The 11,989-nt window shown below is 47.2% G+C and overlaps 1 protein-coding gene across 2 annotated transcripts; it reads left to right on the top strand.

Moving 5' to 3' along the window:
• Positions 1–18: 18 nt before the first annotated feature.
• CYBC1 (cytochrome b-245 chaperone 1) lies at positions 19–11,983 on the top strand. Of its 2 annotated transcripts, none has more exons than XM_075440757.1 (7): positions 19–104; positions 2,282–2,408; positions 3,541–3,582; positions 4,850–4,923; positions 5,911–6,007; positions 7,224–7,368; positions 7,944–11,983. In XM_075440757.1, the coding sequence occupies exons 2-7, from the start codon at positions 2,324–2,326 to the stop codon at positions 8,071–8,073; spliced, it is 573 nt and encodes a 190-aa protein (XP_075296872.1). In that variant the 5' UTR covers positions 19–104; positions 2,282–2,323; the 3' UTR covers positions 8,074–11,983. The 2 variants fall into 2 exon arrangements, with proteins under 2 accessions (XP_075296872.1, XP_075296874.1); XM_075440759.1 differs by lacking the exon at positions 19–104 and adding an exon at positions 389–1,457.
• The last annotated feature ends 6 nt before the right edge of the window (positions 11,984–11,989 follow it).

Below are 11,989 nucleotides of genomic sequence, written 5' to 3'. Positions count from 1 at the left end.
TGGCCGCGCTCTATGGTTGGGGGCGGAGGGGCCGCAGGAAGCGGAGGCGCCCGGGCGTCCCATTCAGAGCGCGGCCGTGCGGCGGGGCGGAGCGCGCCGGGCAGGTACCGCCGCGGGGGGCGGCTGGCGGGGCGCTGAGGGGAGCGGAGCCGCTCCGTCTGCCGGGGGGATGTGGCGGGAGGGGAGCGGCGGGGGCCGCCGCGGGCGAGTCGCCGCCGGAGGCCTGGTGTTCCCCACCGGGGTTTGCTCCGGCGCTGGCAGCGCGCTGCGGTTCCTCGCTCTGGCCGGGTGCTCGGGGAGGGGGGGAGCGGCCCGGTGCCTGGTCTCGGGGGGGAGCGGCCCGGTGCCTGGTCTCGGGGGGGAGGGGGAGGCCCGGCCCGGCCCGGCGGTCCCGACTTGGCGGGTGTTTGCTGCGGGACCTCCCGCGCGCCTGGCTGCTGTCTGCCGGGTCGCGGGCGGGAGCAGAGCTGGTGCCCGCGGAAAGGCGCTCTGGTGGATGGAGAGCAGCTCGCAGGAGTCCTCTGAAAACCGAAGTTTTGACGCTTGGCGTCCGGCGGAGACGCCGCGTGCCTGACGCGGGAGTGGTTTTGTCTCTTCCAGTTTCAGGTTCTCTCTGGTGTGTTGCCAAGAGATTAAAATCAAAACCGTTTGTGCCTTTTATTTAACTGGAAAGGCTTGGCTATACCTGTGTTATTGAATGGAACAAACAAATCCCCGGGCGCCTGCTGTCTGAGCTAGCCAGTCGGTGCAGGGTTGCGGGGGTGCAGTGTAGCATCGAAGAACAGCAAGGTGACTAAAAATCCCACGCTTTCCTGCTGTGAGAGCCTGGACGTGCGCGGGCCTGCTCTCTGAAGTGCTTTTCACGGTTATTCAAAAACCCGTTGAACGCTGGAAGCCCGTTATCCTGGGTGGCTGTTGACAGCTGAGTGCCAGCCTCCCGCGAACTGGTTCTGTGGGCAGAGGAGTCGGCTACGGAGCGGTGACAGCCCCGCGTCGGCGGAAGGAGTTGGTGTCCACCGCCCGCACCAGTGCAGGAGCTGTGCGATGCCTCTGCAGTCCCCAGGATGCTCCGCAGGCAGCGAGCTTCATCGCACCGATGGGAAACGTGGATAGCCTGTTTAGAAACCCCTCCTGAGGCGGTCTGCTTAAAACCCGCTCCCTGAACTGGTCTGAAGGTTGTAACGCGGAAGAGCAAAGCAGAAGAAATCCGTGATTAAGGCCAGCGCATGCCCTGCTAATGTTACAATACAACGCCGAGCACGTGCTTTCATTTCCTATGTACGTTCACCGGAGCGTGGTCTTCGCGACAGTAACCGGCATCTCTGCCGGGTTGCGCCAGAGGAGCAGTGAGCAGCCCGGCCTTGCTCTGGGACGGTCCCGAACGGGTCGGCTGGGTCCTCGCGTGGCTCTTGCATCTCGGGCGAGTCGGTCTTTGTGCTGGTGCTGATCGTGCAAGGGTAAGATTGGGTTTTGCGCTGGAGCTCAAAATCGTGCCAGAATCCAAACAATTTCATACTGCAAATAGTAAAATCTTCCTGAAAATGCTGCACGGGATCGCCCAGCTCTCACTGTTTTTGGTTAGTGCCTGTCTTTGTATTCTCTGCTGTTAGTTGCGGTCTGAGTTGAAGGTGTGGTCCTGCTGGTGAGAGCAAGCGTACGTACTGGAAACTCCTGGCTTTATTCTGGAGCTGGCTTGCAAGACGGGAACGCCGTGCGCTGCGCTGTGCGAGGCTGGCGCTGCCGGGCTGCTCTGCCAGGGTTATGGGACGGGGGACGGCGTCCGTGCCGCAGGAGGCTGCGTTGTCCTGCTGCGGCTGCCAGGCTGGTCCTCCCGGCAGCCTTTGCCGCTAGCGGGAGAAACGCTGTCAAAGCACTTCGCGTTGCTCTTGCTCTTGTTTCTGTTTGAAGAAGGGCCGTGTGAATTAGCAGCTACGTTGTTCCACATTGTTCTTTGCACATTTTCTTCTGGAACCTGGTTGTGACAGAAAGGAAGGGACTTTTACCCCAAAATGAGAAGTTCCTCAGAGTGTAGATTCCTGTTGTTGTTATGCAAGTCTCCCCATGACAGTTTTTCGCTGCAGTTTTTTCAAGTGTGTATTTTGCTCTTCGTATGAGAAGAAGGCGGTGTTCTTCCCCTGGACATCTTTTGTAGTCTAGATTAAGACTTGATAAGTCCTGGCAAATGCTAGGAAGCATGGTCAGCAATTCTAGCAAATGCTAGAAGCTGGAGTCGGCAATGATTTTAAATTCTTCCTTATATTTTTTTTTTTTTCCCGATGAGGTTTCATGAGTCAGGCTGGGCTGTTGGGAGTTTCTGCTGAAGATGTACATGTTGGTTGAAGACCGCACAAGCTCCCATCTTCATCTGAAGAGGTCACCTGGCATCCGAGCGTGGTCTGTCTTTGTCGGTAAGACCATAATATTCCTCAGTTTATTTCAGAGCTTGCTTTAGGGGAAGGGGGTCACAGAATAAATTTCTGAAAGAGCCTCTAACAAGACATGCCTGTCTTTCAGGCATTTTTCTTTCAGGGAAAGGAATCGTCATGCTTTGAACTTCTTTCGCATAGCCACTAAATGAGTCCGAAGTCTCCTCAGTGTGGTAGTTTCACCAGGAGACTGATAACTTTTCAGTCTGTGACTTGCAGAACCTCGGAGGCTCCTGGACAGAATTTTAAGGGAGTCCTGAAAGATCAAGAGAAGAAAGTTTATTATATGCCATGTGGCAGTATAAACGTGAAACTTGTGAAGGGGATGCGTACTTACACTGACAAACATCTAGGTTTGCAGAAACGGAAAAATCCACTGTGGAGCAATGCTGGGGTTAGATCTTGCGTGTGATTGACTGTGAACACTTAACGGCACTTTGTGTGTGAAATAGGAAGTCACACAGGATGTTCTGAAAGGCAGCTCTTTTTAAACACTAAATATGCAGAGAAAAATGGAGTGGTGGTACTCGGGACCACACTGAGAGAGCTGGTGGGGAAAAATGTGGTGTGTCCTGCTTTGCAGCTGAGCAGATCCCATGGCAGTGACGCTGCAACGTGGTCATTGCTTTCAGCGACGTCGTCTGCTCAGGCTCTCGCTGAGACGAGAGCGTTGGGGTTGCAGCAGCCCGGCGGGGCTTGGGGCCCTCTCCTGCTGCTTCCTCCTCGGTGGGAGAAAGGAGCTGGCAGCTTCTGACCCAGCTTTGTTACAGGAGCTTGCTTCTGGCTCCACAGAGCGCTTGGAGGGGAGAAGAGCTGTTCTCCTGTTTGTGTCACGCACTCAGCGTCGTGCTGTGCTCGAGGGGAAGCGTGGCCTCACGGTTAGGTTGACGTTCTGTTCCCGATTCTCTCACGACCTTTTGTTTCTGACCTCGGCCCCTGTGCTTTTGGTGTCTTTGCAGAACGAGAGGGTTTTTTTATGCTGAGTTCAGCGAAAAAATAACCGACTGTTTCATATGGTGATCAGTGTTGCAATCACATTTGTCCCTTGTTTGAGAAGTGATGAACTTGTGAATATTTCCTGTGTTTGTCCTAATTCTCTGCTCTCTCATCCTAGGAATAGCCTCCATAGGTTTGGCCGCCGCTTATTATAGCGCAGGTAATGGCCTATCTTTTTTTGAAGAATTGTTTATTTGCTGTTGATCGGTTTCTCGTGCTGATGGCTCCTCTCTGCAGCTCCTGGCTGGCCTCACAGAGGCCGTGTAGGTACTTACCACGCTTTGGGGCCTGAACATTAAAATCCAATAATAATCGTTGCCCGTGTGTGACGTACTGTGCTTTAATGCTCTATTTCTTACTCAGCCTCCCTTTCCATTTGCAAGAGTATTTTTAATCATGATGTTTAGTACTTTGGCATTTTGTACTTTCAGTGTGTTTTATAAATGTGATTAGCTGGTCCTCACAGCTCTCCTGGGAAGACACAGAGTGATTGTTTGCCACCGTAATGAAATGATTACCTTGCCTTTGATGGAAGTGCTCTGCTTCTCTGGAAGCTGTTAAATCATCACTAGCAGAGATTACTCTTATAAACCCCTTTAGAGAGCAGACAGCTGCTGCTGCTTCCTGCCCGCTGCAACAGAGCTGGCTGCACCAAATGCCAGCCATCCTTCTGTCGCTGGAATTTATCCTGCAGGCTGTCTGGTGATTCTCTTGCTGCATCTTCTTAACATGAAATTTTAAAAGTTAATAGTGTGTAGGAATATGCTACCAATATAATTAACGTATTTTTATTTTAAGGGCAAAGTCCAGTGAAAGCTGCCTGAGACACCAGCTATATCAGCCTTTTTTCTTAAGACATTGCAACAAAGTTTTCTGAAATGATACTGAGCACTGTTCTGCTCTGCCCTCAGTAACAGCCTGAGCAAGCAAATTGCTTAGGCTGCTAGATGTAAACATCTCCAGGAGACAAAATGCAAGTGTGTGTTTGCCAAGAGGGCCAACTGCTTCCTTTTGTGAAGAAGCGTGATGGCTGCGGTGATTTCTGTTGTCGCTTACCCCTGTCCTCTGCAGCATAGATACTTGGTGGTTGACAGCAGGTTGAGAGTTTTGTGAATGCCTTTGCTCTTAGAGAAGAGAAAGATGTGTAGTGACGTTACAGCCTTGCCAATAACGCATACACTTACAATCCTGCATGGTTTGGAGCCTGGTGTGCATGGAGTCTTTGAAAAATATGTGAAGAGTTTCTGTGTTTTTATGCTGGGAGGGAGCTGTACAGTAGCTTGCATTACAACTAAAGGCGAAAGTGTTGCATCAGAGAAACCTTTTTTGCTTTTGTTGCCTTTAAAGGGAGCGTGTTGCTTTTAAAACTGTTTGATTACTGAAGAAGGAAAAAACGCCTAACTTTGTGGATTTTTTGCATTGTTCAGACAGCTTGGCATGGAAGCTTTTCTATATGGCCGGGTGTTTCTTTGTGGCAGCTCAGAATCTGGAGCAGTGGGAGGTAAGATGCTGAACTCGGGAAATGAGGTCGTGCTGGCTTAGAAGCAGTCAGCAGATGTGAATTCCAGCAGCCCCACGCACTTGCTCGGTCGCAACAGACAGGTTAGGCTGCTGGCTTTGGGGAAACCCTGCGGGGTTGGTAGACTACGACTAGAATTAGGGGAGTAATTCTTTCACTACACAAGCATGAATATGTGAAGCTAAACATAAGAGTGTTTTTTAAGGGGAGACTTACCCCAGACTGTTCTGTGGCCTTTCTTCCTTGTATGTATAAGAGGGAGAAAGAATAGCACGTCCAGCTGCTGCAACATGATTTCTTACTTACCGTCCCAGCTAATGACGGAATGACCATTAAATAGGGTAGCTCTCACCTTCCAGGCTACTTGGCCATTTCCCACTGGGAAGGGAGTGGTGTTTTTATAATCCTGTGGGCGTTGGTTTGCTGGGAGTCGGACTGAGAGCAATAACCCATTATGTAGGTGTGTCACCTTGCGACGTAAGAGACATCCTCTTTTCATCAGCTCTCAGGGGTATTTTAAGTCTGGTGTAAGCCTGGCCTGTATAGCCCAACACTGGAATTTTGGTGGAGTTAGTGACTGTGTTAGTGAAATGTGTAACGAGAACTTACGTTCACTGCAGGCCAAATGCATACACCAAAAGTGAAAATTGCAGGAGCTCCAAGTTAGTGTTCAAATCTGATTCCAGGCAAAGTTTTTATTACATAAGGAATGTGGCAAGAGAGGGAGTGAAATCAGCTTTGACTTCCTTCTGGAAGTAACACGGGAGACGTGGTAGAGTCTCTGTTAAAGCCAAGAGCAAGTTTGTGATTTTCAGTCTAATAATAGAGGAATGTCTTTAAAATAGCTGTGTATTTTTCTGTGTTACCCAGATTATTTTCCCATTTTCCCAAAGTAACTATTTTACTTTGAAGCATAGCTACTGATGGTGCTTTTAAGAAAATCTTGATTTTTATTTTTCAATTTTACAGGAAGCTGTATTTGATAAGAACAAGGGAACAGTCTGCCTAAAAACATTCAATCTTTACAAAAAAATACTGACCTTCTCAAAAGGAGGCAATGAACAAGGTGAGAAAGCAGTGTCTGTTAGTGAGTGTGAGTGAGCAGACGGAAGAAATGCATGCATACCCATTTAATAAACCTCTCTGGAGTTCTGTGCTCAGATTAGTCACATCTGCTTTCAGATGTGCTTTGTTCCCAAGCAGCAGATGCAATAATCTGCCTCTCAGGACCCAAATGCTTTTTCAGGTCAGGGAGCTGAATGCATCTGCTTAGTTGTTTTCATCCAAGATAGCTAGGCGTACGTGGTTTTTTCCATTATAGTCCTAGCTGTTCCTTTGGGATGTTAACGGTTTGTATTGCCCTTGGCTAGCCTGCTTTGCGGGTGGGACTGGTGAAAAACTTGAATTTTGGATCCAGGAGTGGAGATTTCTGTAATCTAATCTGGTTTTGGTGGCAGGCAAATCTTTAGATATGATACACAAGCAGGCATGTTGTATCCTGCAGATATATAATATGCATTTAAACCAGCGTATTCTGTAGTTGAAGTATGGTACGTGACTTGGCTCAGTCACTGCGAGGCAGGAGCTCCATCACAAACTGAAGTAGGATCCTCTTTAATGTCAGAATTTTTATTCTGCTTGCTAGTCAAAATCAAACCAACTCTCAGTGTGCTTAGAAAACTGAAAAAATTTGGAATGCCCTTCGGCTGAGTTGGTTTTTAAACAGCTCGTTTTGGAGATGGAAGATAAGAGATGTGGAGAGAAGGACTTTTAATGTTTCTGATCTTTTCTTTAGGTTATGTTTGTATGTTGAGGAGCTGAGCACATCTCTTCCCGAGAGGTTATTTGGTAATATGTTTCAAGTACCATTAGCGTGGGGATGCAGAGATCAGCAGATGCTTGGAATAGTGAAATCTTTCAGTGTTTGTTCCTTCTCAGTAACCTTAACACCTGTTTACCTGCTCTGTACAGATAAGTAGTTAAAACTGTCACTAAAGTGGGAAACACAAGTAATAAACGAGTGGTGCTCAGTTCCTGGGAGGCAGTGTATCTTGTTCCTCAGGGTCTGTACCGCTAATAGGGGTGTGGTAAGATCTCCTCGGTTGTTTTGCCTGTTCAGCTCAGCGACTGTTTGCTCTTGCAGGAAGGAGTGCCTGGGTTGTACGGGATCAGAGCAATAGTACTCACAAGCAGAGAGCCCCGGGCCTGGCAGTCACTAGCGGCAGTGCCGAGAGCTTGCTGTAACGCTAACAGACTGCTTTGCTTTCCACGTCTGTTCACAGTAGTGGCTCTGCTCAATGAGATCCGAGACGTGAACGTGGAGGGGGAGACGGTGCGGTATTTCGGGAAGGGTTACCTGGTCGTGCTGCGATTCGTCACTGGATTTTCACACCCGCTGACTCAGAGTGCAGTGTTGGGCTGTAGAAGGTGCAGTGTGGACGTTTTTTAATTGGAATGTATGAGGTGGGAAATACCAATCACATGGGTCAGTAATTGCCAACTATTGAGACTCATCTTAGCTCCATTTTCATACTTGCTGATATGACCTTGTGTTATTCAGTTTAACTTTTTTAAACCCTTAAATATCTGCAACTGAAAGCGTTAGGGCATCTCTCATTAGAGTACTCATTGTATTTAGATACCCAAGATCCCTTTAGTGCTGCCTGTCTGCTGTAGTTACCTTCGCTAGCTCAGCGGTGCAGTGGCAGAGGGGTTTCATTTTATTTTGCAAACATTCAGCGTATTTATCAGTTAACAGCAGATTTGTTTTAAGCATCGATCATAAGGAATCTTGCAGCGGGGACTGTGGGAAAAGGATTGATTTGTTCTGATGTGGAATTGATGGCTTGGCTTGATACGCCTGCATGAGTGAGATGCTGTCGGGGATACTCTGTGCCGTGTGTTGACTGGCTCTTCAGACAGGTCTCTAGAATTAGTGAGCCTGTTCTTGTCTTGTCAACACCACAGTTCCGCTGACTCTTACCTTGTTTTTTCCTTTCCAGTGATGTGGAAGCAGTTGCCAAACTCATTACAAGTTTTCTGGAACTGGACAGAGTAGAGAGCCAAGAAGATCTCTCTCAGAGCAGCGAAACAGAGGCTAGTGATGCAGATGAACCACAGGATAAATATTAATAGTCATCATGAGCTGAAGAAAGCAGAGGCTTTCCAACATCTGGAAAACTGATTGTTCTTCAGAAAAAGAAATCCCTCACAGCCTTGACCTGGGCATTTCTCTACACGTGCATTTACAAAGGGAGGAATCTGTCCTAGGGCACCTTTTTTAGTGCTAAACGGCTTCAGGACCCATACTCCCAGTATTGCCGTTGTCATGTCCAAAGCAAATTGTTTTATTTGCTCCCTTGCCTTAGTTCCTGCATGTGGACACTGCTGGCTTTTGAACTTTGTCAGCTCATCAAACTTGTTAGATATTTATTAATGAATTGGTTTGAAATCAGTTATTGCTTGCCCATTAATGAAGTGGAGATACGGATGTGAACTTCCACTTACTGCAAACATCTGCTGCAGGTACAGTATGTGAAATGCAGAAGAGCTGAACTTGTAACTCGTAACACAGTGCTTTGAGGTTTTTCTTGAAATGTTGTAAATGACTGAATATATTGCTAAATTGTTTTGAAGCAGCTTAATATATGCGATTAGGATAGTGGCGCTTTTTTATTCTCTACTACTGACTTTTCATTAGGTACCAGTGGAAATTAAAGTTTGAATGACTGTCTTGGAATTAGACACATCAGGTTGATCAACTTGCTACATTGTCTTGCTTCTCTTGGACTTGCCAAGGAGCCATAAATAGTAAGCAAGAAAATGATCATGTTGATGATTCAGCATCTTTGGGATGTTCTAGCTTAATCCTATTCTGCTTAACTTCTGGGCGTAGACTACCCCAAGATAGAATAGCATTTTTCTAGATCTCAACGTTTACTATTTTAACTGTGTATTTAGAAAGGAAGAGAAAACTGGTGTCACACAACATGGTAGCCTAGATTTGTTTAGTATTTCCTCACTTGAAATGATACCGAAGTGCTAAATAATAATTTTATTTTTAAGATAGCTGGGATAGATCCAATGTTTGACTTGCACCCGTGTTTTACTCCAAGGTGTATGAAAGCTACCTCTGTTAGTCAACAAGTTCTGTCTAGAACTAAAACTTTGTCGTGCCTATATCAACATGTCAGTCCAAGAAAAATGTTGTAAAGAGCTGAAAGTTCCTTCAACATGCTAAAAGTGCTTGTATTAAAGCTCACTAGGTTTTACGTAGGAATTGTGTGGTGTTAAGACCTGCATTAGAAAATACTTGCACAGTTAACGTCTAGGAGATCTGAACAGGGTACCAGGTGACTGTGGTCTGCGCTCACATTTGGCCAGCAGCAAATGTCTTCTGGCAGCAGTTTCTTCAGGACTTGAAAGAACCTGTGTTCTTGTTTCAAAACACTCTACCTCTACAGAAGAGAAAGCCAGGAACGGATGCCAGCAGAAGCTGCATCCTGTTGTGAGTTCCAGCTATATCTGAAATTAGGCACCTGCTTATCTGACCACAGCGCAGGCTGTACCAGGATTTCACTTCATTAGGACCTGGTACGTGAGCTGTGAGACAGCGAGGCTCCTGCTGTCGGTTTGGGAGGGTGCTCCAGCTCTAACAGGGAGATAGCTGTCGGTGCAGCTGGACTGCAGCACAGAAGTGCATCTGTTTCTGTTAAATAAGAAAAGAAACTTGTGATCACATCAGGTACCAAAGCAGACCTCTGCCAGTAGGCATGTGTGTGAAGTCCTCTGAGCTGGTGGGATAGTTGTGTGGCTTTCAGTCTCCACCCCACATCGCTGGGTTTGGGAAGTTCCTGGCTATCAATGTGGGAAAATTAGGTTGCAGGCAATTAGCTAAATTTGATCTTTATTCTGAAGCACAGCTGTAAGCTAAATAATTATCAAGCCTGTTGAAAGAAAAACAAATACTGCAGGATGTAACACTATGGAAAGATCTTCATTTAAATCCACTCTAATATATATGCTAGGTAATGCTCATGTTGGGGAGAGTGAGATTGGGAATTTGGAGAAGGCTGTTTGTTTTCTGGTGTGTCCCCCCCCCACGTAAAATGAGATTGTCAAGTGTTCTGAGGACTGCCAGTAAGAAATACTGAAGAAATTAGTGTATTTAATGGTATAATGTAAGCAAAAGAGCTCAACCTGCAGGTAACTGCTGCTTTGTAGCAGGGATATTCCGAGGGAGTACGCGACGTGGATGTGCATTGCACTGAATATTCTGAGCCCACAGATTTGACCATGGATGAAACAGACCAACCTGCCTGCTTTTAATCTTAGCTATATTGGGTTTCTTCTGTCTTTCCATGAGAGGTCACACACCATGGAAGATACAAACCACGCTGTGGTTTTCCAGTTAAAAATCAGCTTGAGAAAGGTAGGTCTCTTGATCTAACCCTGCGCTGCATCCTGTGCCCTGCATCTGCTGAGCTCTTTTGTGCGTCTAGCTTGCTGCACGCTGTTGGTGTTGGTAATGTATATAGTTATGGAGTATGCAATATCATTGTGCAAAGCCTGAAACAAAGGAAGGGAAACTCAGAATCCCTAGAAAGGGGAATGACCTTTAGGAAGATAGAACATAGCTTGAAATATGTTCTGCGGATTAAGTTGCATTTTGAGTTGATGTCCAATGATCGTCTCTTCAACGATGTTCTGCAGCGTGCCCCTCGCCCCTCGGTTTCCTACTGGTGGTAGGCTGGAGAGGACTGACTGCTGTGTGTGTAGGAGGAGCGTTGTGACTCCTCAGCCTTTTGATGAGCTGCTGCAATCCTCTCTGGTACCGTGCCCTTGCGCATTTGGCAGCTCTATCACCACAGGAACTAGTCAAGTCTCAGATGAGAACCTGAGTTCCGTACATGGAGCTGATGTGAAGGGGGACTGAGTAACTTCTCCGGATGTGGTGGGTGCTGCCCGCAGGCCATGCATTGGGCACTGCTGGCTGGTGCACACAGCTGGGGGCTTGTTGTCTCACGTTGGAAAATTAACTTGCAAACTGCTGTTGACATGGATCTGGTTATGGCAGCGTCTGTGGGCTCCTTGGCAGCGGGATGCAGCTCGGAGGATGTGTTTAGAGCAGCAGGTGCTAGCTCAGGGCGGGTTCTGCTCTTCTCTTTCCATTAGTCCTTTCTCCGATCCTCTTTTTCTTGCCACTTTTCACCATTTTGCTGAAGGTTTTGGATGGTTTTCCTCGCTTCTCTTGGGCCGAGCGCAGTGACAGGGCCAGCACACGTAGCCTCGTGTGCCCTGTGTCAAGTGGCTTGTACTAAGAGGCATGGCGTGAAAGACTCGGTTCGGAGATCAGGTACTCCCAGGGGAGTATTACAGATGCATTTGTTCAGGTTTTTGCATCTCGGGCTGTCTAGTAACTTGAGACTAGACAGCTGTAGTTTGACTTACAAATGATTTGAAAACCTGCATAAAAGCTCTTGAGTTAGAGGTACCCCCTGCTCCGTAAAGCCAACGCTCTCTAGTACGTCCTTTAACAGAACCGTGTCGGAAGGGCCACTGGGGAGATCCTTCAGCTGCCACTGGAGCCACGTATGTGAAGTTACTTGTGTGAGGTTGGATGGGATCGTGGCCTCAGCTGTCGCACTGAACGAGAGCCACCCTGCACGTTGTACAGAGGGAGAAAGCCGCGTAATCGAAGATGTAATCTAACACTGCTATTTCACAAAATGAGATATTCCAGTAACTAGGATCCATTGTGCAAGTCTCAAAGAAAATCCCCGTATTTCTACTGTATAGCTGAGACAGTGACTCCTGTGCTGTATTTATGAAGTTACACAGATAAGAAAAACTAAGCTGGCTTACACAGGAAATGGAGTGCTAGTTCTGACACTGAAGTAGGTTACCGAGAGGCAAAAATACTTCTGGAGAATGTTTAGAAATTGCTTTTCTACTTTAAAATTGCAAGTAGAATTTCAGCAAGGCCTTGTATATTGTCTTTTTTTTTAAAAAGTCCATTGATAAAGTCAACTTTGATAACTTGTTTTGT

The sequence above is a fragment of the Opisthocomus hoazin genome, chromosome 21 (assembly GCF_030867145.1).
Source record: "Opisthocomus hoazin isolate bOpiHoa1 chromosome 21, bOpiHoa1.hap1, whole genome shotgun sequence".
NCBI classification, from domain to species: Eukaryota; Metazoa; Chordata; class Aves; order Opisthocomiformes; family Opisthocomidae; genus Opisthocomus; species Opisthocomus hoazin.
The sequence above is the reverse complement of the archived record's forward strand: the minus strand, read 5'-3'. Positions and strand labels throughout refer to the sequence as shown.